Source organism: Durio zibethinus, chromosome 6 (genome assembly GCF_047325235.1).
Source record: "Durio zibethinus cultivar Kanyao isolate XHJ-2024 chromosome 6, ASM4732523v1, whole genome shotgun sequence".
Classification (NCBI taxonomy): Eukaryota; Viridiplantae; Streptophyta; class Magnoliopsida; order Malvales; family Malvaceae; genus Durio; species Durio zibethinus.
Genome location: NC_143167.1, coordinates 5,028,899 through 5,055,558, shown reverse-complemented (window position 1 = coordinate 5,055,558; position 26,660 = coordinate 5,028,899). Strand labels below are relative to the sequence as shown.

The window sequence follows — 26,660 nt, the reverse complement described above, 5'->3', positions numbered from 1 at the left end:
ATTTTTAAAAATAGAAAACAAAAATATGTTTAATAGGTTATTTTTATTTTCTGTTTTTAATAACTAGAAACAAAATTTTGTAAAGTTTTGAAAATTATTAAAAAAAATAAAAATAATGTTTTCAATTTTTTTGAAAATAATTTGGCACTGTTACCATAAAAGCACTGTCCTCAAAAATTACAATTAAATTATTATATTGATGCTATAATTATTTTATTATATAAATATTATATTAATAAGAAATATATTTATAAATATTATTATTTTTTATATTAATAATATATTATTAATAAATAATATATTATATTAATAATATATTATTTATTCATATAATAATTAAATACTATTTATAAATAATATTTTAATAAATATTATTATATTAATATTATTGTATTATTAATAACAAATGAAGCCCAAAACTTCTTTCTCTTGTATGTTTTTTTTTCACATTTCTAAAATAAAAGCATTCTATTCAAACATGTTTTTAAATTAAATAAATTGAAAATAAAATAAAATAAAACAGAACAAAATTTTAAAAAACATAAAACAATAGCAAACGACTCCTAAATTATTGATAAATTTTTGAAATCTTAATTTTAATGATTATTCTTCAAATTTTTATATATTTTTAAAATAAAAAAATTAAAATTAAATTTAGACTTTAGATTTTTTTTAAAAAGATCCCTTTCCCTTTTCCCTATAGAAACTTTTATCTCTACCTTAAAATACTTAGCCCATGTCTTGTCCCGTCCCCTTGTTTCATAGAAAAAGGCAAAAAGCAGTAACCATGTATAACATTAAACAAGAAGATTCATAAAAAAATTAGCATAGCAATTAGAATTAGATTATCAAAAAATTAGAGAAATTTATTTCATTTAATATTAATAATTAGAATACCAGTAACCAATAAATCAATTAATCAAACTATATAACAAGAACTATCGTATCGATTAAAAGAATTGATTCTTTTCTTTCATTTTTTTTCTCTTTGTTTTCAAAAGAAGTAAGATTTATAAGTAGCTATACATTTTTTAAAGTGACAAACAGTTTGTTCAAGCAGATTGAGAAGATCTGATTTACCCGTTAAATTATAATAACCAACAAATAATAAAATATTAAATATGATTTTTTTCTTTTTTGAATATCTTGGAAGTGCATTGAAAGTTTTATTCACCATATTTTTTGTATACATTTTATTTTGTCTGAAATTTAAATTTTATTTTATTTTTTTTATTTTTTATTTTTTATAGTAAAAAAATAAAAAAATGACAGAGACTTAATCAAAAAAAGATTGTTTGATTAGATAAAAGTTTTTAAAAAAAATTAAAATTCAGTATTAATTTAACTATAAGATAAACTCTATCAAGAGTTTAAGCACTGTTTGGACTGAAATTCTTACTTATAAATAAACCTGTTAATCATCAGCAAAAAGACAGAAGAAATCAACAAGATCAGAGAGGAAAATGCATAAAAAAAGAGAGCAAAACAATAGAAGGCTCGGGGACCTGACAGTGCTATTAGGGGCATCAAAGTATTGCTGTATTGGAGGTTTTGATGCTACAAGCAATGTTGCAGCTGGGAGGTTATTCAGGATATCTCTTCGTTGAACACATTCTCATGTTTTTGTTAGCTCATTTGTGAGCCCTGACGAGGTCCTAGAGTGATCCATGCGTAGCTCTGATAGTTCAAGCACTTGTGAGGACTTTGTGAGTCTTGTTCAGTCATGGTTAAGCAAAATACAGCCAAGCTGAGCCATGCGTTGTAGCTCCAGTCGAGCCCTTTCATTATTTTGGTTTTATTTATTTATTTTTCATGTTATTATTTTATTTATTTATATCTTGCATTATTAAATTGTAAGTAAATTAGAAAAAATTATAAAAATAAAACTTTAATAGAATTTAAAAAATAAGTAATAATTATCTAATGATGAAATTTTTTGAAATCACAAATGGTTAATTTTTATAAAATTTTTAAGTGAGTTTTTTTCTTTAAATTTGACCCAAATAGAGGATAATTTAGATAAAATTTTAATAAACAATAATTAATATTTATTTTTAATTTAAAAAAAATAAAAATGAGAAATTTTAATAAAAATTTTGGAATTAAATATTAATTATCCAATGATGAGAATTTTAAAATTTTCAAATGGTAAATTCTTTAAAAAATTTTTATGTGATAAATTTTTCTAAATTTGTCCCAAATGATGAAATAATTTAGATGAAATTTTAATAAAAATAATTATATTCTTTTTCAAATAAATTTTTTTGTTTGAAGATATTTAATAATTATCTAATTATAAGATTTTTAGAAATTTAAAATGGTAAATTTTCTAAGAAATATTTAAGTGAGAAATTTCTTTAAATTTATCTCAAATGGTGGAAGAATTTAAATGAAACTTCAAGAAAATAGCTATCATATTATTTTCTTAAAAAAAAAGAGAGAGAATTTCTAAATAGCTCCAAATAGTGAAAATTTTAAAAATAAAAAAATTTTCTAAATTGGTTCAAATGGTGAAAAATTTAGAAATAAAAAAAAATAAATTGAGAATGAAATTTTTAGTAATCGTAAATGTTTGATTATCTAAGAAATTTTTAGGTGAAAAAATATTTTTAATTTTAGCCCAAATGGTGGATGAATTAAAAATATTTTTTTAAAAAATGATTAAATATTTTTCTGATGATGGAGCCTTTTTAAGAAAATAAATGAAATTTTTGAATATTTTTAAGAATTCTTCCAGATTGATAAAAAAATCTTTGAAATTATTTTTAATATTTAAATATGAAAATAAGAACCATTAGAACTAAAATACTTGCTAGGATAATTCAAAATTAAATGGTAACATCTTAAGATAGACATTGTGGGAATATTATAACCTTCCCCATCCCTATACATAATTCAACTCCTAAACTTAATTCTGTTCAAAAGGTAAGAACCTATTCTTTAAAAAGCCCCAATCAAGCTTAAAAACTTTTTAAAAAGATAGATTCATTAGATAGTCAATTACACTTAAAAAAAAGAGTGACGATTCCTCTCTTTAAATCTAGTTATAGATTTATGGATCTATGATAATTATCCCTAAGTAAAAAAAAAAGAAAAAAAATAAGTAAAAAAAAAAGAAAAAGAAAAAGAGTGGTGACTCCTCTTGTTAAATCTAATTATAGATTTATGGATCTATATATTTTAATAATTACCCCTAAATAAAAAAAAAAGAAAAAATGGAAAATCATTTGTAACCTTTGGTAGAAGAAAGTATCACCAAAGATTTGACTCCCCCCTGTATTATGCTAAGAATAACCATTACTTTCTGTCCTAAAACCAGATTTTCTGATTACATGTGGCGATCTAACCGTGGTGCTATATTAAAGTTGCTTAGACATATTTGATTCTTAACAAATAAGGCTTGTAACTTTAGTTGCAGACAATTTTGCTCTTATCTCTATTTTTTTCCTTGTGAAAACATTTCTGCAAGAACTTAGAAACATATATATCTGAGTGCTTTGTCAAAGGATAACCATACTTCAAATGCAGAACATTTATTTCAGCCCTTGCTCTACTGCATGAATGTACATGTGAGTTTTATTTCTCTTTGTTTTCTTAAAATCTTTTGATTCAAAGTTATTTCTCAAGAATCATAAACAGGTTGTAGGTCTTTATAAATGGTTTGAGAAAAAATAAAAGAAGATTGAAAAATTTTGGTAGCATCATTTTTTTTTCTTTCAATTAGTACCCTTTCTCTTGTTCTTTTTATCTTTTTTTTTTTTTTTTTTCTGTAGATTTGGCATAAGCTAGAATTGCTATACATTGCATTGTTTTATGAGATGGTTTCAAGGTTTTTATTTCATGGTTTTAATAGAAAACAATGAACTCTAACCCTATGTACCTTACTACAAACAACAATGCCTGCAGTATTCTGCAGTTGGCCCTTTCATTTTAGTTCTAAATTGCAAAATGCTGTTGGTGCCTGAATAATGAACATGATATACTGAATTTAGCTCAATTACTCTTTTTCTAGTAAAATCATAAATTTTTGTTAACTTCTTCAATTAATGAATGTATTAGGTGAAAATATTGAAGTTTGCAAGCTAATTAATCACTGACACTATATCAACGTGGCATCAGCTACACGTTTTTCTAACCTGGCTTTTTGTTAATATCTGTTGTCTTCTCAAGGACTTACCTCATTAGACTGGATAGGTTTTGACTCAGATATGTTCATCATATTCTCTTGCTCCATATAGGAAAATATGAATGGGGGTTAATTAGAAATTTATTAGTTGGATTATATGTAAGTTCCTTGGTTCTTCATTATCGTTATTTTCATTTATTGCTTAATTTATTTTTCTTCTTTCACTTAATTTTCTGATGTGCAGTAGTGAATGGAGGATTTTGTTTAGGCAAAACAAATTACTAGAAAGAAAAACAAGAGAAAATTTTATTTACCATGATCTTTAATAGGTTTTTCTGTATTAGGAACATGAAGAATTACTGTCTATTTTGGCTTTTCATTCATGCAATCCCACATTTTTTTAATTCTAGTTACATTTTGGAAGAAAGTTGCAAAGATCAAGTTTTTAAGTATTCATAAAGCACAATACTCTTAACGGTATTATTGTTTCTCAAGAACTATGAAGTATGACCTTGCATGATCATCATTAGATTGCATAGTTTTCCTAATTTTCTGGCATAAAAACCACACTGTCTATTTACGCGTATTTACATGACTAATCAAAGTTCAGAAACAATATAATCATTGAGATAATTCAGCCCCTCAACATTTTGTTTCTCTGTGTAGGTATTTGCAAGTGAAATCTACCTGAAGTTATCTGTTAAAAGGGCAAAAACCTGGGCTTTTTTTTTTTTTAATAATTTTTGCTATTTCAGGAAGAAATGGGTGATAACTCATTGGATTGGGCTAGTGCACTTGGTGCACTATCAGACTCTGATGAATTAATATCCTTGTTAATCAATTATGTCAAAGCTGAAAAACCAGAAGATGATCAGCTGCAAGAAAGCAGCAAAATCCTACTCCAACCAGCAGTGCTACCATACCAGAATATTCATGTAGTTAGAGATGTTGAACCTGGATCTTCTTCTTGCCTAACTCAAAACCTTCAAAATAGGATGATCACCACTGGAGGGTGTCTAATGAACCCACTAGGATTCCCTTATACGTCTCAAAAGCACATTGCGCCTGCAGCGGCACCATCAGGAAGTGGTATCCAAAGCTCACAACAGTTGCTCATAGTGAATGAAACACCTGTTAACAAAAGAGGGAGAAAGCAAATACAAGAAGTCACTGAAGAGGATGTGCAAAGGAAGAAAATGAATAAGATCAAAAACAGAATTTCAGCTGCGAAATCTCGAGCCAAGAGGAAGGTATATATGTAAGCATACTAGTTGAAATTACTTCAGTTCTTTTTTTTTTCCCCTAGTTAATCAACTGATGATGAATCAATATAAAGTGGGATTGTGTGTCCATTTACAATTGTATAAGTGAAAATAGGCCAAATATTATTATTGTTTTTAACCTGTTATATCAGAGGTATTTTTTTCCCTTCTAATTTATAGGAGCATACAAAATTTCTGGAAGAAAAAGTGGAGCAATTGAGAAATGAGAATGCTCATTTGAAGAAATTACTTTCCCTGGTGAGAGCTGACATGTTTTTCATATTTAATTTTTTTTTTCTCCTCATTTAATTGCTATTACTAATTGATATGTGGCCTATCTCATCTTGCAAATGGGTCAGGAAGATGCAGTAACGGAGAGTCTTCCCGAGGTACTGTTTTATATATCCAATGAACTATGTATCACAAATTTTAAAAGCTTCCACATTTGATAACTTATATTCATAAAACGCTTCGAATCATCAGATATTTTAAACTGTCTATATCTTCAAAAGAATCATCTTTTTGCACCATGAATGATAGGCTGAAAGGCAAGCCATTTTATGTTCATAACACTGCTCATAACTGTTGCATAGAATGTATATCTTTAGCACAGACAAAACCATGTTCAGAGGAAGAGGGAAATAAAAAAAGAATAACAATTATCAATAGACTAGAATTAGGTGAGTTACCATCAAAATTCTGTGGCGTGAAACAGTTTTTTGAGTACTTAGATGGTAGTTTCCTGCCATTGTCTCGGTCTATCACATAATCCTTGGTTCAAGCACCTAAAAAAGGGTTTCTCCTATACATACATATGTGTTATCATGGAAAATTGTTCAGGAGTTGTGCTAATTTTTTTTGCACTGCATGTACAGGAGGGAGAAGAGATTGAAGGGAAAAGGCAAACCAATGTTCTGAAATTAGAAGACTGCATATAGGACTGAGGAGCTGCTTGAGCTCATGATCACTGTGAGATAAATAAACAATTTGGGACGGTAGCCATTGGACGATTTATCAAACTTAAGGTTGAATGGTTCATTTTAAAGACATTAGAAAATACATGGCGATATAACAAAATCCAAAATGGTACCAAAAAAATTTCGTTTGCTTTTCAGTCCGGGCTAACAAAATAAAGGAAATAGATGCAGTGAGTTAGAAATCAAACTACCGCACGTTTTTGATAAAATGCTTGGTATATAAAGGGGGGAAATTCTGGCACCATGTATGATTTATCTGTATGCCTGCAAAAACATGGAATCAATTTTTTGTTCCTCTTTTCTTTCAATTTCATTTTGGAACATGTTTTTTTTTTTTTTTCTAATGGATTGAATCATGATTCACTTGGATCTTGAGAAAACTATAGAAGCAATATGAGATAATCATTTTATTGATAAATAGTACGCATGTTCATCCATATTTATGCCGGTATGTTCACTGGGATTAGCTAATTAAGTGCAATCTTTCAATGCAACAACAGTTCAATCTCTTTGAATTTCATCATTCAGAAAAGAAAGATCCCAATTACAGCCAATAAAATAACTTAGATTCTTATTTTAACAGCTGTTAATCTCTTTGAAATTCATCATTCAGAAAGGAATAAAATCCCAATTACAGCCAACAATAATTTAGTTCCATCTCTTTGAATTTCAATATTCAGAACCAACGATCTCAATTACAGCCAACAATAATTTAGATTCTCATTTCATATCTTAATATGTCTGGCCGCAAATCAACTTTTATTTTTTGGAAAAGAAAGCATATATTCAAGCAAATGATTCCAAATATCTGGTTTCAATTTTTGAATCATATATTTTTATAAGCAAATTTTTACAATCAAGATATACACACACATATACATACATACATACATATATATATGTATATATATATATAGACACACACACATGTGCCTCACTCAATAATCAAATCTCAGCATTAATGCATTGCATACATATATTTTTTTGTCTCTACTTCATATATTGCCTAAAAATAGAGACAAGTTAATGAGAATTACAGAATTAAGATCAAGAAACCGCACTCGAACAGATAAAAGGTCTTACTACTATAATATATATCGGAAAATTAACATTAATTCTTCAACAAATACTTCCTATCCTTAATGGTTGAGTACTCGTCCTTCTTCGCTCTGCCATAAGAGCTTTTCGAGCTGAAGCAAGTCCATTGGGAGCTAACAATGAATCAAAGGAAGAATAATCAATCCAGTCTTTAAGCAACTCCTCTTTACCCCATTTATCTGGTATCGGAACCCTACCTGCTACCTCTTCTCGGTGTCTTTTGAGCCTTTCACGTCCCGATTCCTTTTGCAACGCTTCAACCTCATTTCCATCACTACCATGACCTCTAGGAACCAAAACTGACGCTTTTAACACAATATTATTATTGCAACTATCTCCTAACTTGCATCCTGCAGCCTTGTTATGATTAGACTTGTCATGCAACAACATGACTTGATCATCATCTTCATGTCCTAAACTAGACTTATTGCTAGGCTTGAAGGAAAAGGTAGGAACCCGGCGGACGACGATGGCTTTCGAAGGATTGTAGTTCCGGGGATTGAGAGTAGTACTAGACATGTTGTGTTTGCAGCTAGCTAGGTAAATCTTGTTGCACTGATGATGACGGTGATGACAGTGTGCAAAACGGGGGGAGTTTGATAGGGTTAAATATATAGTTCAAAATCTGCTTGGTGTAAAAATGGGTGGGGAATTGATGTGCACGTCACCAAGTGTTGGCTTTGTATGGTTTTCGATTTACAAACGTTTCATCATAGCTTGTGGTCTTAAAATTGTGTGGCTTTGATGGGTTGATTTTTGGAAGAGGGTGCTGGGCTTTCAATTAGTTTTTTTTATTTGTTGCCTTCAGGAAATAAGGGTGAAAGGTAGACAATTGGATTTAAGGGCCTCCAATGGGTTGGTGTACTTGATTTTAGAGGACTTTTGAGGTGGAAAAGTGAGCACACAAAAGATGTGGACATGCTCAAAAATGAGTTCAGATATTTTCATTCTGATGTGAGCATTTTTCTTCTTATTTTGTTGGCACCTGATAATATATATTAAAAATTTTCAAAGTGATTAATGATCATGAAATTTATCTGATGATATTTGATGCTTTTTACTAACAAAATATTAACATCAGTTTTAACAAATTTGGTCTCAATATATTATTTTTCTGTATTTTTCTTTCATTTATATTATTATATTATGTGCATACTTTCATGACATATATATAATGATAACTAAAAAAATTGATTTAGAGCAATATTGATTAAGGGAATTGAAATTTATGGGTATAAATTTTTCATTTAAGATTACTATAATCATAAATTTATATGGCACATTCATAGCTTAACAAAAATCATGGATATCTAGTTTGTATGGAGAAATATTTTCCTGTGATTATGTACCAAGAAATTTGCCAATGGTTAGACCAGATATACTATTTCAGATGGGATCTCACCTTCAACCAAGAAGAAAGGTTCATGGCTTTATGCCAAAAAACATGGCTGCTTTCTATCATATAACTCATCTATTAAGGGAAAATGGTTTTAATTCTTTAAATTCTTCAACATAAAATGGATAATTCTAAAAAAAAAAAAAATCCTTCATATTTCTGTAAACCTCAATTAAATTTGATAAAGTCAATGGCTAATGGTAGATCCTCGAAAATTCCATACATTAACCAGGTAGTTAAAGGTCAGTTTTGGATCTCTTCTTCAGAAAAAAAAAAAAAAAAAAAAAAAAGATGCAAATTCTTAACTTTGGTATCATCTATGGGCTTTGAATACTTTGCTGCTGGGTCTGTCATATTGAATACACCAAATAGAGCATACAAAGAAAGGCATCAACACTTTATTTAACCCTAATCTGATAGATTCAACAGGGTTGTTTAATAAGAAAATATGAACTTGCTTCTTGCCAAAAAGGCACTCTAATGCAATCTTCTGAAAAGATCTAAAACTTGAGAGAGCTTAAACAAAAAGGAGAAGAGATTTACATTTCAAGAAAATAAAATCAGAGTTGCGGATAACGTGAACGGCCTTTCTTCTTTAAGAACCCAGGAATCTCTAGCGAACCATCATTGGTATAAGGAGAACGCTTATTGAAACCAATGGAATCATCACCAGATACTAGCTGAATTCCCTGCATATTTCCCAGATCAACAAAAGGATATCAAGAAAATGTAGTAAACTGAAAAGAGATGGACGACAAAGACTTGCCTTGCCTTTGCTATCTTCTGGGTGCTTGAATCCAGTGGCAATCAGTGTTATGCTGACCTAAAAGCAAAACAAAGCCTGTCTATGAGCAATATACAAAATATATTTACACTTAGGTTGGATAACCATTGAAGAACTCAATTTTTTAGTCAAAATGATTGAATAATTTCAACAACTTCATTCCCTCATGCTAATCGAATACCTCTACTTTGAAACAAGAACAGACAAAATGGAAAGAACAATATTTATTTCTTGGATATTCCTTTTGTCACAGGAAGCCGGATTTATAATTTTAACTTCAATATTTATAAGAGAAAAAGAAGCCTCAAATTGTCAGGAATGTAAACCAAAACTACAAAAGACTTGCACCTTGTTGTCTTTATTAACTTCTTGAGATGGCCATTAAATGACAATGTGGAGAGTTTTATTCTGTGTTTATTACTTTTCAAATTTATGCAATGGACTGATGCCCATAAAACTAAAATTGTCACTGATAAATTCTTGTAGAATTCTAACTACTAAACTTACTTGGTTACTGAGAGATGGATCTATCACCGCTCCAACTATTAAGTTGGCATTTGGATCAACAAGGTCGTATATAACCTCTGCAGCAGCATTCACCTACAAGTCAAAGAAAATTTTGACATACACAGTGGGATCAGTATTAATCTGAAAGTTTTCAACAACATGGATTACAATCTGACACATAACCAACATTTCAACTATCAACCACCCAAAAACATCCCCAAAAAAAGTGTGCACGTAATACAATCCGAAGGTTATGGCACACCTCAAATAAAGTTAAATCAGTTCCACCGGTTATATTCCACACGATACCAGTAGCTCTTTCAATCCCAATGTCTAGCAAAGGTGACTGGATGGCATTCAATGCAGCATCTCTTGCCCTGTTCTTGCCTGCAAATTAGCAAATGTTAACAGTTATACCAACCTTTTAAAGCATAAATACCAAGACACATGCATACTTCAAACTAGGGACAAAGTAAAATGGAAAAAAAATGGATAGGATATCATAGATAATAAAAATGAATGGGGATCATATTCTTATAAGAGAAAAGGGAACAGACAGAGGAACCTTAAAAATAACAATCTTTTCATATAAAAAAAAACGCACATGAATTGATGCAATCACGATTCTCTTCTGTTGCTTACTATTTCAAATATCACTAGAAAATTGAAATAAATCAGGTAATAAATCATTCATTCATGGATATCATATTCAATACTAAAGATTACCTGTTTCTTTGTTCTTAACATAAAGATGTTAATATCATGAATTCATGATCTATGAGCAAAAGAAAGTTCACAGATCACTACTTTGGTGCGTGAGCAAGAGGCAATCACCTTATAAACTGTTGTGACGTTATTGGTAATTAGATCAAAGTATAGAACTTGAAGCAGTAAGATTCAATGAAGGAACTAAAACTGGGTCACGCTAATAGTACCTCTCACTTAATTCTTATTTCCTTTTAGTTTAGTCAAATTAGAAATAGGAGACTGCAAGGCCTAAACTCACCAGTTGCAGTTCCTATCCCCATTAAAGAAGAACCTGCATCTTTCATGATAGCATGTACATCAGCAAAATCAACATTAACTAAACCTGGCACCTGCATAAGAATTCTATGAACATTAGGCCAACAATAACATAACAATGCCAAATGTAATTGACCAAATATCTGATTTGAGAAACCCTAATTAGAAGAAGAACAGATGAATGTAAGGAAACTTTTCTGTACATGTTGATGTAAGCAACTTACTTTAATATAAGACATGGAATGCAATTGTAATAACTTAGATGAATTATTTGAAAATACCAGCGGAGTAAAATAGTTTAATAACCCAGACACCAATTCATCCATTGAAAAAATATGACGAATAACAACACTAACATTGAGCAAACTGTATCTTTTTGCTCCCTCAATGACATTAGCAATTTATATATAAGAAGCAGGAAAAGATATTGCACAATTGAATTGCATCAAATCTGAAATTTCTGATTCGGAAATATATGCAAGCCCAGTTAAAGACCCTAATAATGAAGGGTTTTTAAGCTATGAATCAAACTGAAGTTTCGCCATTTACAAATTTCTAAAGAATCAATTACCTGCCTACCCTGATGGGTGTGCATCAGTTATTAACTGAACCACATAAATAGACACAATGCAAGAACATACCATACTACTTAGAAAAATACATGCATTATAGCAATAAAATTAAGATAGATTAATATCACTATTTTTCATCTTCTCTGTTCAATGGCGTTTTATGCTTGAACTATAAAAAGAATTCTGGTAGCAAAGAGAAATATTGATTTAACAATATCTTTTGCTTTGCATGCCTACCGTAATTATATCAGAGATACCACGAACACCTTGACGAAGTATATCATCTGCCAAATTAAATGCTTCTGTTACTAAGGTGGCATGTGAAACTGCAGTCAACAGCTTGTCATTGGGAATAACAATAAGTGTGTCCAGATTTTCACGCAGGGTTGCAATTCCCTCCTGAGCTTGAATTGCCCGCCTCCTTCCCTCAAAAGAAAATGGTGTAGTAACAATGCCAACAGTTAAAATGCCCTTCGACTTTGCTATGCCAGCAATTACCGGAGCCCCACCAGTGCCAGTTCCTCCACCCATTCCAGCCTGCAGGTTTAACGCCCATGGTAAACAATATCCAAAAGCCAATAAAACAATGAAAATAATAAGCAGCCTTCTGCTCCACAAGTGCAGCAGATTTATTTCCTATAGCAAATCCATATTAGCAATTCCTGACCTTATTTTGCGTTGTTCTTAGAACTTTAATACCCCCTCCTCCTGCCAAATATATGAAATCACCCAATGGAGCATAATGGCACCCACTAAAATTTAGAAAGCTTGAACGGCAGGACACAAGCTCATGGGAAAATACAATATCACTTCCCACATTATCTTTTTAGGTTGAATATGTGGTTCTAATCTAACGTAAGTATCAAAATGTTCATGAAATTACTACAGGTAATGGTTTAGAGAAATCAGGTTTAATAATTTTATCTTAAAAAAAAGGACTAATGATTCATTATTGACACAAAAACTAAATTACTCAAATAGAAAATAAAAAATTTTATATTGCAAGTATTGTTAACACAAACGCTACACAAATCCTTTGATAGTATGGCAGAGTGGCAGATATCATATTGTTTGGCCAAAAGACCAGAAAAAAAGGGAGAAAAATAAAACTCAATATCATAGATTTTATGCTGCCTCATAGAAACGAGACCAAAAGTACCACAACTTTCCTTCTTAAGAAAGTGAAGATGGCAAGAGAGTTCTAAATTCAAACTGCAAATCCACTACAGGAGAAACTTATAAACTCCAGCAATTAAACATATGAAATAGAACCTACCGTCACAAATACCATGTCTGCACCATGAACTGCTTCTTCGATTGCTGCTCTGCTTTCATTGGCAGCATTCATGCCGGTTTCTGGTTTCCCACCAGCACCAAGACCCCTAGTCAGCTCCTCGCCAATTTGCAAACGGTTCTTTGGCAACACAGGAGACATCTCCAAGGCTTGAGCATCTGTGTTAACTATCAAAAACTCCACGCCTTTCATTGAGTTCTCAATCATCCTGTTAACAGCATTAGACCCACCACCCCCAACTCCAACAACTTTGATCTTAGCTTCACTATAGCTACTTCGGCTGCAGGATTCACTCAAGCTCTCAGTGATGTTTCTAGAATAACTTTCTTTCCTCAAGCTAGGAAATGCATCATCTTTTTCAACGCTATGCATCAAAATTTCAGGGTCCAGAAAAGACTCTTTACCATTATTTGGGCTAACATTATTAGAATTAACAGAGCATTTAAACTTCGAGAAACTTGGCAAACCTCCTTTCCTTTGGCAAGCACCAAAGAAACCACTTTTATGAAAACCCTTTAGGAAACTAGCTTTACCAATCCACCTCTCCTTCAAACTATATCCTTTTGAAAAGGTTAGCACTCCAACAGTTGCTTGAGATTCAAATGGTACAAAACAAGGAGATGAACAAGCTGCCATATTAGCAGCATAAAACCTAACTCCTGAAACTTACAATTTACTTAAACCAATATGCTCAAACACTGAAGATTATGCTACCTATCATTGTTCCAAACCTGGTTATTAAAAACAAATAATCAAAATACAATTTTACTGTTGAAATAATTCCGCATTGTTCAAGAAACAAAATAAAAGGCAAAGTAAGCACGAATTCTCCTATTTCAACACAATGCTTTATCAAAGATGGACCCAAAATGCAACCAAAAAATGTTTTAAATTTTTGTTAGGGTGAAAATTGATCAATTTACTAAACAAAAGGAAAGCCTTTGTGAAAGATCAACAAGAAAACAAATGGAAGCAAAAGCAACAATAATGCTCAACTGCAAAGAAATAAAAACCCACCAACAAGATCAAAACGCAGAAGAAGAATGAAATTTAACCACAGATTAAACCATCAAATGTAGACAAAACTGGATAAAAGTAAAATGTGTGAAAAAAAACTTGAAAGAACCAATTTTGAAGCATAAAAACGAACATAAGGAAAATAACAACAGGTAGGTATCAACTATCAAGCAAAAGTACCTACAAGGAGACAAGAATCCAAGGAAACTGCACCCGAAGAATAATTCCAAGGAATCTGGAAACACTCTGACTTAGGCCACTGAACAATAAGGACGTAAAAGGAAAGATGGGTGCTTTTAAAGTCCCGTGAATGTTTATGGCAGTTGCAAATACTGAAGAAACGGGACCTTCACTTGTCACTTGACGTTTGCTTGATTTGGATGGTTGATTAAAGACCGCATTTTGGTTGGCTCGGTTGGTTAGATGTTTACCGTTTTAAGGTTGTCACTCTCCAGTCTCCCGTATCCAACGAAGTCTCAACTTACAAATTTTATGTGGTCCGCGGCAAAGTAAAATGGGGGATTGGGGGAATATTAGCTGTAGTTTACTTAACTAACTTGACTGAAATTTTGCGATATGGCAGTTTAAGAGAGCCTTGGGGTGTACATGGGAGCTGCCTGGAAAATAGAAAGTGATACATATTTCTTTTCTTTAGAATTCTTGGATTAACAATTTAACATCTGTTCTCAACATTTTATACTAAATTTCTCATGACTTAGATCAATGGTTGGTTTTCTCTCAACATTATTTTTGCTTTTTTTTTTTTTGTTCTTTTAAAGTAAAACCATGAAAAAAAAATGGAAGTAAAAATTGGTTTTAAAAAATAAAAAATTTCGTGGATAACAATTAACAAATTGTATGATTCCACTATTAAATAACAAATAAAATATAATTATTTTCCTTCTTTACTTGTTTTTACTCAGTTTACTAACATGAGAAAAGCCAGTGACAATGGACAGAAATATATTATTCTTACGACCCTCCAGACATAAAACTTCAAAAATGTTTTTTATTTAACATTTGGATAATGTACACATAAATGTTTTTCTAACAAGTGAAAAACTGTAAACTATTCTTAGCCATGAAAAACTAATTGTATCAAAAGACAGGTATGATTTTCTATCATGCTTACTGAAATTTTTGTAGATGTCACATTCTTCACAATCTTTCAATCTCTCCTTGCTTCTTTTTCTATTCCACAATCATCCCCTCTCTTCTCTTTCTTTCTCAATTTTTATAGCATAGTTAGGGGGATAGAGTGGTTGCATGATGGCAGCAAGACAAGAAGGTAAAACCATCACCATCAACAGGCAGAGGGAGAGTCATTCACTCTTAACAGCACGGTAAATGTAACGAACAAACATCAGGGAAGCATGGAAGCCTATTGTGCCAAGCATTAAGAAGAATGCATAGCATATGCAAGCATTGTAGCCAACAACGAACGAAAGCTGCAACAAGCCACTCATTCTTGACCTTGTGTAGAAGTAGATAGAATAAGCAAACATAAAAATAGCGATCGAGCCCCCACACAACACAGATCTGCATTAAGCAAAAGCACCCAAGTGTTTGAAACATTATGGCAGTGCAAGCAGAATTATAGAAAAAAATACAAAGAATGATGCACTTATTTCCATTAATGAAGGCAAGCTACTTTGGGGTTTTGAGAAAGCAAAAGAAGAAAAGGCAAAAAATTCCAACAGGCAACAAGCATTTTATGTTCACAAAACCTTTACTTTTTTTTTTCTTTTGTTCCTAGACTCTAAAAATACAGATACAACAAACCGAAGGGTTAACTTTTTGTATAGGGTTTGTTCTTGAAGAAAAAAGATTTGAAAGAAACACCCCAAAATTTAGGAATAAGAAGTGTAAAAAGAAAATAGACTAACTAATATAGACACATGTTTTAACTTTTGTAGTTAAGCAAAAGTCTCCAGCTTGATAGTGTAAATAATTCAAAACCAAAGTAACACTTAACCAGGTCAGAAAAGAAACAAGACTTGAGTGCTTAAGGCAAATTATTCCAGTATCCAAGTTAGAGGAAAGCCTTTTATTTTTTCAATCAACCCACTGATCATGTGCTAGTCAGTTCATTAGTCATGCACAAAAATACAAAAAGCAAAAAGCAAAGAACATGAAGAACCCTCTTAATAGTTTATTTCAATATATGATTGTCTAATAACTAAAAAGGGCCAATACCAAAAAACAAAAGGAGCCAGCAGATTGAGATTTTGCTACCAATTTTAGACAGTAACCAGCCATAAATGGCTATAAGTCTGTGTATAAAAGATGTAAACATTCCCAAAAGGTGGGCAGCAGTGAAAAACTGCATTGAAACATCCTCCTTGCTCTGTGAGATTTGATATCATCATGTAGGTCTTACAAATAATATGAGGTAAAGAAGCCTACATACCAACCTCCATTAACATTATAAATAATATATTCAGTGCGCATATTCATGTGTAAATGTCCATGCATATAAGATTGCAAGGGCACATACCTCCACCACCATTCATGATCTTCCACAGATAGCTGAATATATGTCAAACCAACACTTAATATTGCAGTGAGCAGGATGAGGATAATGAACATGACAAACAAAATGCTGGGAAGAGTGAATATCTTGTAACCCCACAAGCTCGCATATAAGTGTTGTAACTCAAGGACGATAGCACTAAAAGATAAGAAACCTCCAAGGAACATTTGACAAGGAGTTTTTCGATACCAAGCCAATGGAGGAATCTCTCTTGGGTACCTTGTTGTAGAACAAGGTGCATGAAATTCAGACCTAAAGAGGTATCCAATCACCCCTCCCAAGGCAAGCAATGGAATGGTGAGAAAAGCATATATGAGAATAATAGCCATGATGGTGCCAAAAGGGAGCGCCGCTGTGGCCCCATAAGATATAGCAACCACATTAAGGATGGAACCTATTACAAACAAGGGACCCGCATACATGATTCCAGCCAGGAGGACACTACGTTCCTGAAAATTGACAGTTTTTATTCAATAAATAAGGCTAAAAGGTTTTTTTTTTTAATTATGTGCAACATTAAATTATATTAAATAATTACCCATCCAGCTTCAGCAAACTGACAGTGGAAGGAAGCTGTAGTGTACCCAGCAACTACAGATGTCAAAGAATATAAAGTGACAAGCGCAGTGCATAGTGCTCCATGATTGTAAGGATAGAGGACACCAAGACAAACTAGCACAAATAAGCAGCAAACTCTGAAAGGAAATGGAACTGTTAGGAGAAATCTTAAACTTTCATACACTAAGAGTAAACATTTAGAAAAATCCTACACTCTAGAAGTAGCTCCTAGAATAGCATAGCACCATGAAAAATCTTGATTGGATGAGCTTTTGAGTCTGACTTAGAGACATCAAACTCTTTTAAAGTATCATAAATATGAAATAATGTTTCTGACAGTGAAGGCATCAAAGTTAGATTTCATGACGATGGATGGCAAAGATATGAAAGCATAAAAATATTGTTGAAACAGAAGGCAATGTAGAGAAGAACACAGAAGGAAGAGGAAAAAGAAGATGAAGAAGGTGAAAAAGGTTTGATTTAATTAAAATATATCACTATATCAGCAAGTGCAGTTGACCACAGTGCATATATCATATCAATCATATGTCATTAGCCATCCCCATGAAGTGAGAAAAGACTTTGTTATTATTCTAGTTGTACATGACCAGATATCAGCCAGTAAATTAATAAGTATGAACAAGATACCAAGTAGATAGGAAAATAATAGTTAGTAGCTTACAAGGTTAGCAGTTGAGTGCCCGTTCCAATGACAGCACAAAACAAAGACTTGTTTTGAGGATATCTAAATACATCTCCATGAATATATTTCCAACCAACCTCCTTGTCTTCTTCGTCATCTCCGGCAGAACACCTGCTATTCATGCATTGAACCTTAGCCTTAAAGTATGAAAAAGCAATTCTATAGGTCATAAAGTAAATTAACATTGTCATCAATATCAAAAGGCAAATTACGTTCTCAAGTCATTCTTCAGACGCCGCATGAAAAGCAAGGTAAGCAATCCCATCAATAGCATAATAATGATAATTGAGTTGATGAATGAGAACCAATGAATCTGCTGGTGGATTGGAAGGGATGAAGCCCTTGAATATCTATCCATTCTGGTTTCAAAAGCAGCTGAGGTTGTATTCCAGATGACTGAATAAGTGAACTTAACATCAATTCCAACATCTTCTGTTATATCAACAACCTGATCTGGGTCACCAAATGCACGTACTTCTATAACTTGGTTGCCATTATAGAGCAAATCAAATTGCACATGTTTAAACAGAAAATATTTGGGTGCCTTCTCCTCAAATGTCCAACTGTCTTCTTCAATTTTCCCAACAAAACCCCAAAACGGTAAATCATCATAGTACATCTGGAAGTAAAAATCATTAATAACAGCATCTCTAAATTTTGTGACATCATCTCTTTCAAGCTTCTTGTGACACAATGTCTCTACAATTTTGTCCTCCCCAAAGTTCAACTTATACAGAGAACTGGTTAAACGATCACCCATTAGAACTTCCCCAAGGGATTCCATCTTTTGTACTACAGGATCTGCAAGCCACAATGTGCTTACTAATACAACTCCAAACTCCACATGCTAAAAAATTGGAAAAGATTGAAAACTAAATACTACTATTTAACATTTGGGAAAAAAAAAAAAAAGAGAAAGGAGATAAGAAAACATTTAAGCAATAATATTGTGAGTTTTCCATCGGAAATAAAAAAATACCTGGGCCCAAAATTTAGAAAGATTATCTATAGAACTAATCTATATATATATATATATATATATATATATATATATAATAAATTTCAGTCTTGTGCAGGACAAAACTACTTTGTTTTGGTTTAAAAACTCCATGGACAATAAAATGTAGGATAATTTGATTTTAACCAATTTTTAATGTTACAACTTTAAAATTAAATTGAATGTTAATAAATAATAAGTTCACATTAATTAAAGAAAAATATATATGAAAATAGTTAAAATTTTTTACCATGCATAATATCAAATACTTCTGATAATTATTGCTAACCTGGGCGGCAGAATGGTAACTCATAGTATTGGTAGGTCTCACTGCAATAAAAGAACAGTTTGGGGGCAAAAATTAAGACCAGAAGGATACATGGTAGTAGGAAAGGGAAATGGAAATTAGCAGATCAAGTAAAATTTGACCTTTGACTTCTGCTAGGGACAAACAGTTAACCTAGAACCATAATCATTTCTCTATTTTCCAAGGAAGCATGTTCTAAAGAGTCATTCTAGTATAAGTCCTAGTTCTACCCTAGGAGCAGTTACAAGATTACCAATCTAGCAATGGCGCAGCTAACTGCATAAAAATTCAACCTGCTCAATTTATTAATAAACTTTTCTTTAAAACATCAGCCTTGTGTTGTTCAAAATGCTAATGCACATGCATTAGCATACAGAACACCAAATAGAGTTTGGCTTTTCAATATTGACCGGCGGCTAACATACAGAACAGGGTCATTGCCTACTTATAATTCAGATCCTATCATTCAACACCTTGTACAATGTAACCATTAGAATTTAATAACCCAACAAAATTTACAAGCATTTAACTCGACAAACTAAAAATCAAACTTTGACCCATCAAAAGATATTGATTCACACATTAGTTTAATCAATATCAATTTCTTACAAACACATAACAAGTTAAATTCGCAAGAAAAGAATGGAAATTGAAAGGTTCATAAGGAAAGTAAGTAAAGATTGAGTTTTCATATTTCAAAGATTCTGTTTTTCTTCTTTTTTTTTTTTCTGGGTTACCTGGGATTGTTGAGTGGACCCACTTTGTTGACAAATAAAGGGACCTGATCTCCTACATTATAGCGGTGGTTATCTGGAGATGATGCAATGGATCGGAGATTTGATAACAGTAGCAATATTAGACTGATTTTTACAGCTTCCATTTCACTCTTCCAACGTCTTCCCAAAGCTGGAGACTGGAGACTTCCCAGACAGCCTGGTATAGGAGCTGCCGAATTGAAAGACTGAGAACTCTTCTTTATGCTTTTCGAAATCATTTTGCTTATTGTGTCTGGACACTAAAACGCAGCGTCTTCGCCTTTTTAATCGTGATTTTTTTTTTTTAAATGGAAATATGAATGAATGAATATTTGAATTCTAAAATGGGTTATAACAAGAAGATTGAATATTAATTTTTTTTTAATAAAAAATAAAACAACCAAATTTGGGTAGGATAAAATAAACCATTTTTTTTTAATAGGATAAACCATTTTCGTTTTATCTTTTGGTTAATCTTATAATTTATATTTTTACAAAGTATTGAAATATAAAACAAATAAAAAATAACTTTTAAATATATAAAAAGCTTAATCATAATTATTATTTATGTTTGAAAATTTAAATAAATTTACCAAATGAACATATATTGATGACAATAATCTAGATTTAATTAAGAATATTTATATTATTCAATAGATATGAATCTAAATTCAAAATATTTAAATTTAAATGACATTAAATATTAAATGTATTCATTTATAATTTATTATATTTATAAATATCATAAATTAATGCATTACTAAGTTTGCAAACAATTAAATTTAAGTTATTTAAAATAAAAAAATAAAATTAATTAAGAAACAATGTAAATTTGATTCATGAATATTTATATTATTAAATAAATATGAATTTAAATATTAAATATTAAACGTAAATGATATTAAACATTAAATATATTCATTCACAATTAATTTTGATTAATAAATATAATATATTTGTGAATAATTATATTTATGAATAGGTAAATTTATATAACTTAAAATAAAAAATAATTAATAATATAAAAATTATTCAAAATTATCATATTACAACATATGAATCCCTTAAAAAATATTTTTTAACATAAACTATATGTAACATATTTAATTTGCAAATTGAAAATTTGTCGAAATAATAACTTTGTTTTTCTTAATCTTATTTTTTTATTGAAAATTTCTTAATCAAAGAAATATCATTCTATACGAATTTATGTCATAGATCACAATATAAACAATAAATATATGTTTTAAAAACCAATTTATAAGTATATATTAAACAATTACTAATAATATAAATTGCCATAAAAATTATAAATTATTAAAAGTTCCAAAAAGTACAGAGAGGACCCAAATTGGCATAAAACATGGCGGCCAAGTCGGGTTGCAGAATAAACAGAAGAGAAGAGCGCAGCGTTGTTTCTCCTCGTTCTCGTCTGATTTGATTCTCCAATAAATTTCAATTTCAATTTCAAAAACAAATAAAAATCGAATGAGATGAAAAAAATGAAAAACTTGGAATCCAACCCTTAAACAAAGCTTATTTATTTTTTATCACTCACTTAAAATCATTACTCACTGTCATTTCGAAAACGCCAAGCTTCCTTTTCTCTGGTAAGCCTTTTTTTTTTTTTTTGGATTTATTTTGCATTTGATTTATTTGTTTCTATATATATTTTCATTTGTTTTGCAAAATTTGACATTTTTTAAATGCCCAGATGCTAAAATTTCAATTTTGATGTTTTTTTGAGTAATTGTTTTTATTTTGATTGATAGGAATTTTGAAAATTATTCTGTGTTAAACCATACTTTATTCTCCTTTCTGAATCACTGAATTGATTTGAGCCTGTAAAAAAGACATGTTTTTAAGTACTCAGATACTTGATTTTGACCTTCATCCTTCATTTTGAGGTCAATTTTGGACCTTTATTTAGTTGGAATCTTGCTGATACTATGATACTCCAAATTCCAGTTGAAACCCAACAAGTTTTTTTTTTTTTTTTTGTTAATGCTTTAGATTGTTTTATTTGGATGTGGAATCTGTTTTAAGATCTAAGTCTAACTATAAGTCATGTTTTGAGTAGCTTTTGTGTTTGTCTTTTAGTACAGACCTTTTTTCAGTGCTTGGAAAGAAGATTTGGGCAACGATTTCAACCCATTTCAATCTTATTTGTTGAGTAACGAGGAAATTGTGTTGTTTGCTTACATATAGTTGAGTATCTTTGGAAAACCCAATTTGTTGATTTGAGGCTTTTGATCTTTATTGGCAATGGAGCACCTACCTGTTGAAGTCATTGGAAATATTTTATCTCGGCTTGGAGGTGCCCGGGATGTGGTGATAGCCTCTGCAACATGTCAAAAATGGCGAGAAGCTTGTCAGAAACACCTTCACACCCTAGCATTTAATTCTAATGATTGGCCTGCTTATCATGATATTACACCTAGAATATTAGAGATCCTGATTACTCAAACAATATTCCAAACTACAGGACTGCAAGGCCTATCAATCTTGATGGATGATGTTGATGAGTTCTCGGCTTCAACTGTTATTGCTTGGCTCATGTATACCAGGGAAACCTTGCATCGGTTGTTATATAATGTCCGGACTAACCCGAATGTTAACATTCTTGAAATCTGTGGTAGGCAAAAGCTGGAATTGTTGGCACTAGCCAACAATTCAATAACAGGGATTGAACCTAATTTTCAGAGATTTCCTTGTTTGAAGTCCCTCTCTTTGAGTCATGTTAGTATTTCAGCTTTGGATTTGAGCCTTTTGCTCACTGCATGTCCAAAGCTTGAGAGCTTGGAACTTGTCAATCCAGAGATAGCAATGTCAGATGCACAGGTGACAGTGGAATTAAGCAGCCCAACATTAAAGAGTATTTATGTTGAAGCAATTAGTTTGGATAAATTTATGCTGGAGGCTGATAGTCTTGAGCGTTTGCACTTGAGGGATTGTGCCCTTGAACTTTTTGAACTGAATGGGAAAGGTACTTTGAAATATTTCAAGATTGATGATGTTAGCGTGATACATCTTGACATTGGTGAGACTGTTGATAATCTTGAGGTTGTTGATGTCAGTAACTTCACAATCATCTGGCCAAAATTCTACCAGATGATTTCAAGATCCTCAAAATTGAGGAAGCTTCGGCTTTGGGATGTGGCTTTTGATGATGAAGACGAGGTTGTGGATTTGGAAACAATTGCTGTTTGTTTTCCACAATTGAAGTATCTTTCACTAAGTTACGAATTGAGAGATGGTGTCATGCATTATGGTCTCCAAGGATCTTCTAATTTGGAGAATGTGATAGTGTTGGAGCTTGGATGGACTGTAATTAATGACCTCTTCTCTCATTGGGTTGAGGAGCTGCTAAAACGATGCCCAAATCTTAAAAAGATGGTTATTTTTGGGGTTGTTTCAGAAGCCAAGTCACATGAAGAATGCCAGATATTGGCCAATTTCACATCCTCTATTGTTCAGCTTATGAGAAAATATATGCATGTGGAGATGCAGTTTGAATATGACTAAAATTCTTTCAATTGCATTGTTAAATTCAAGTTTTGGTTGAGTTATGAATTATATGAACAGATATGCAGGTAATATTTACAGAATGTAAATCCTGAACATCCTTATTTTTATGCGTCTTATGAATCATTGCTGGAATTTCTTCAGTTTGATTGGAAAAATATATGCAATCAAAAGAATACTGCTGTCTTCTCATTTAATTGTCATTTTGCTCCTTTGCTATTTTTGACCATTTTATTTTATTCCAAAGTTGAAGATTCTTTCTCTGTGATTTACAACTGCTGTCACATGGACTGCCCTTCTTGTTGTATTATTGCCTTATATTAACAGCTTTGATGAAGCTAAAGTTTCAAAGAACTTTATTCAAAAATAATATACTGTTTTGTGTGTATACACAAGCCTAGCCTATGAGAATAACTTCATTTTGGAGTTCATGGATTTTCAGTAGTGGGGGGAAGATTAATAAATGTTTTGAATTACTTTTCCCTGACAATTTTTTGGGCCATATTTTCTATGACATTCATGGTTAACAGATTTCTTCTGAAAAACTTGATTGTAAACATTTCTGCTTCAAAGTTGTTGTAGTCTCTACCTTTTATATTTAAAAGTAAAGAGGAAATAATTTCTCAGTGGCTTCCTTTGCCCAAAACTATTTTGGGTCGCTGATAATGTATAAGAATACTAGAACAAATGTTATGATGGAAATGAAATGAAATTGACATGTATTATGACCTATAAAATGAAATCAGATCAGAACCATTAATTGATAAAATAACAGGACATGATTGAACATTCTGAGTCTACATGGTGAGTGCTTAAACCTTGCAGGTCAAGACAAAGCTACTCATCAAAGCATTTCTAGAGTTTTATGGCATGGTTGGTGCACAAGATTATGAATGGGATAGGATAAAATGATATATGTATAGGATAGATTAAATAATGTCATACTATCTTGTGTTTGATGTATGCAAGGATTAGGATATGATAATTTTATTTATTTGATCAAAATTATTCTTTTTCAAAATTTATACAATTTAAATTATTGATGTGATTTTTAGGGATATAATAGGATATGCAAGTTTAATCGCATGGATTAAAAATAACTCTCTCCATTTGAGAAGTATTGAATCATTCTATGCCAAGAGGATGATTAATCTTTCTTGCAATCGCCTACCTCTCTTTAGATAAAAACCAAACATGGTATAGGATGATTATCATCCTATCCCATCTATCATCTTATGCACCAAACATGACCTTATTACTTGTACAATTTGCACAATAATATTTTTCTTCTTATCATTTTATGACCAAGTGGTCCTAGTTTCTTGTTAAACCATTTACCAGCAGTGTTTGCATTTTGGTTCCTTAGCTGTGACTGGTTCTCTTAACAAAAAACAGGGTGGATTTTCCTATTGATATTTCTGATTGGTTACTTATATGCTGTTCATGAGTAGGCATAATGCAGGGTGCAGGCTAATAGAGATCACAAAGTACTAAGACTTGTGATTTTTGTATTTCCTTTGTTCTTTTCTATTTGCACTACAATTCTCAAATACCTTTTGAGCATTATGACCTTAGAAACTAAATAGCCTATGTCGAGTGCCTACATTCTAGCCTGTGTTTGTTTCTGCTGTTCAGTGTGCTCCCTTGGCTATTTAATTTTGTAAACAAAGCTTTTCTCTCACTTCCTTCTATTCTCTGGCACCTTTGTTCTTTGTTTTATTTATTGACATTGGTTTTAATGATTAGAGTTCAATATGGAGAGAATAAATAGAGATGCAGGCACTTTTGCATTATTGTTGACGATATGTATATCTTTTGCTTGTGGCATTTTTCTATAAGCAAAGAAAATTAACACTGGTTGGGAAATGGGTAACAGAAATAGGATTAACAGAATTGCAGATTTGGGCTATTCATGTCCCTACTTATCAAAAGGAATATGGAATGGGAAAACCCCTGCTCTGTCTCAGCGGAATTTATCCCACCTCAACCAAGTTTGAGGAGTAAGTTTAGTTGGTATGTTTTTTGGCATAATAATGTAAGATTGAAGGAAAGTAATTATGGAATATGGATATTGTGATGTATTATTACATTTTTTTTTCACTATTTTTTTTTGGTTTTGTTTTGGGGGGTTGGGGTGGCTGAGTTCATCCAAGAAAAATTACTGAATGCTTACTCCCTTCACAATCTAGCTGCACATATTGATCTGTACACCTTAGTGCTAGAGTTCTTATACATCAAGTTTTTATTGTAATTACACCAGTTTCAAAGCCTGCCGCTTATTTTGATATTCACCAGCAATCTTATTTCTATGATACTGTAGTTAAGGAGCCAATTGCAAGAGGCAAGTAGTAGTGCCTGCTATAATATTTGTTTGGTGAATGTGTTAGGTTTGGGAAATTCACAAAATTATACCGTGGGAATGGTTGCATACTTCATTTATTTCAGCTGAGGAAATGAATTCATGTGGTAGATCCACATGAGTTTTCTGTTTCCTGTGTTGATGGACGGACGGAGATGTGCTTTACTTTGTGTTCTTTATCTATTTACTGATCATATTTATTTCGAGTAGGATGCTCTATATATGCTGTTGAGTTTGACAACAACGATACACAAGTGTGCACACGCAGGCATGCATGAATGTGTATTAGAAAAAGAGGAAAGTGATGGATCTGGGATGGGGGATGGCATTTGATGGTAAGGTTTACCTTGTCTGCAGGTTTTGGTTGCCTCTGGAATACGGCCTGCATTGGAATGGAAAGAAACTTCCAATGGTTCCTCACTTCTCTCTGTCTTTTCTTTGTGGCCGACTTTATTTGATGTACATGGTATATGACTCCACCACTTAAAATGCTCCTTTTCTGGTGAGCTGTATTAGATTGACTGGCTTTTAACGTTGAAGTTTGATTAGCTGTTACTGCTATTGTGGTTTTTAACAATTCATTTGTGACTTTTAACACTCTCTCTGACATTAATTATTATGTTGAAATGCAGTTCAGCTTTTGTACAGTGATCCATTTTGTTGGATTATTAATTCTTAATTATAACTAGATTTGGTGAGATCTTTGCAATGAAGCGATTACTTTGTCCTTAAATGTCTTATTTCATTGTTTATATAGCCGCCTTCCCGTGTAAGATAGTGAACGCTTTTTTTTTTTTAATTTGATGAAACAGTTTCCTTCTTCACATGGAGTTCACTGTAACACTAATACTGCAATTTCATTTTCTG

At 31.7% G+C, this 26,660-nt stretch overlaps 3 protein-coding genes and 2 pseudogenes across 7 annotated transcripts; 2 read left to right on the top strand and 3 right to left on the bottom strand.

Moving 5' to 3' along the window:
- Nucleotides 1-5,248: 5,248 nt before the first annotated feature.
- Nucleotides 5,249-6,326, top strand: LOC149518369 (uncharacterized; annotated as a pseudogene).
- An 851-nt stretch (nt 6,327-7,177) lies between these two features.
- LOC111286143 (uncharacterized) lies at nt 7,178-8,149 on the bottom strand. Its single transcript, XM_022875961.2, has one exon. The coding sequence runs from the start codon at nt 7,980-7,982 to the stop codon at nt 7,485-7,487; it is 498 nt and encodes a 165-aa protein (XP_022731696.2). The 5' UTR covers nt 7,983-8,149; the 3' UTR covers nt 7,178-7,484.
- Nucleotides 8,150-9,230: 1,081 nt separating this feature from the next.
- Nucleotides 9,231-14,368, bottom strand: LOC111285587 (cell division protein FtsZ homolog 2-2, chloroplastic-like). 2 transcript variants are annotated; one of them, XM_022875106.2, is made up of 8 exons: nt 14,241-14,368; nt 13,022-13,770; nt 11,983-12,282; nt 11,157-11,247; nt 10,413-10,537; nt 10,151-10,243; nt 9,626-9,682; nt 9,231-9,548 (listed from the first exon to the last, which is right to left on the bottom strand). In XM_022875106.2, the coding sequence occupies exons 2-8, from the start codon at nt 13,673-13,675 to the stop codon at nt 9,420-9,422; spliced, it is 1,449 nt and encodes a 482-aa protein (XP_022730841.2). In that variant the 5' UTR covers nt 13,676-13,770; nt 14,241-14,368; the 3' UTR covers nt 9,231-9,419. The 2 variants fall into 2 exon arrangements, with proteins under 2 accessions (XP_022730841.2, XP_089618075.1); XM_089761949.1 differs by having other exon boundaries at nt 9,631-9,682.
- A 677-nt stretch (nt 14,369-15,045) lies between these two features.
- LOC111286531 (transmembrane 9 superfamily member 5-like) lies at nt 15,046-20,250 on the bottom strand. 2 transcript variants are annotated; one of them, XM_022876546.2, is made up of 7 exons: nt 19,892-20,250; nt 19,137-19,177; nt 18,063-18,651; nt 17,830-17,961; nt 17,128-17,284; nt 16,554-17,038; nt 15,046-15,595 (listed from the first exon to the last, which is right to left on the bottom strand). In XM_022876546.2, the coding sequence occupies exons 1-7, from the start codon at nt 20,146-20,148 to the stop codon at nt 15,379-15,381; spliced, it is 1,878 nt and encodes a 625-aa protein (XP_022732281.2). In that variant the 5' UTR covers nt 20,149-20,250; the 3' UTR covers nt 15,046-15,378. The 2 variants fall into 2 exon arrangements, with proteins under 2 accessions (XP_022732281.2, XP_089618074.1); XM_089761948.1 differs by having other exon boundaries at nt 19,098-19,177; nt 19,892-20,123.
- A 1,002-nt stretch (nt 20,251-21,252) lies between these two features.
- LOC111286373 (F-box/LRR-repeat protein At1g67190 pseudogene) lies at nt 21,253-26,440 on the top strand (annotated as a pseudogene). 2 transcript variants are annotated; one of them, XR_016342735.1, is made up of 2 exons: nt 21,253-21,519; nt 22,015-26,440. The product of XR_016342735.1 is annotated as an F-box/LRR-repeat protein At1g67190 pseudogene, transcript variant X1 (transcript). The 2 variants fall into 2 exon arrangements; XR_016342736.1 differs by having other exon boundaries at nt 22,010-26,440.
- Nucleotides 26,441-26,660: the final 220 nt, after the last annotated feature.

Excerpts from the sequence above, each read along its gene's own strand:
- LOC111286531 (XM_022876546.2), bottom strand. The coding sequence starts at position 20,148 with ATGATTTCGAAAAGCATAAAGAAGAGTTCTCAGTCTTTCAATTCGGCA. Across the intron at positions 17,285-17,829 it reads GGCACTCAACTGCTAACCTT|AGTTTGCTGCTTATTTGTGC; the intron begins GTAAGCTACTAA and ends ATTTCCTTTCAG. Across the intron at positions 17,039-17,127 it reads AGTTTGCTGAAGCTGGATGG|GAACGTAGTGTCCTCCTGGC; the intron begins GTAATTATTTAA and ends GTCAATTTTCAG.
- LOC111286143 (XM_022875961.2), bottom strand. The coding sequence starts at position 7,982 with ATGTCTAGTACTACTCTCAATCCCCGGAACTACAATCCTTCGAAAGCC.
- LOC111285587 (XM_022875106.2), bottom strand. The coding sequence starts at position 13,675 with ATGGCAGCTTGTTCATCTCCTTGTTTTGTACCATTTGAATCTCAAGCA. Across the intron at positions 10,244-10,412 it reads CTGATTTAACTTTATTTGAG|GTGAATGCTGCTGCAGAGGT; the intron begins GTGTGCCATAAC and ends TTTGACTTGTAG. Across the intron at positions 9,683-10,150 it reads ATCCATCTCTCAGTAACCAA|GTCAGCATAACACTGATTGC; the intron begins GTAAGTTTAGTA and ends TTTTGCTTTTAG.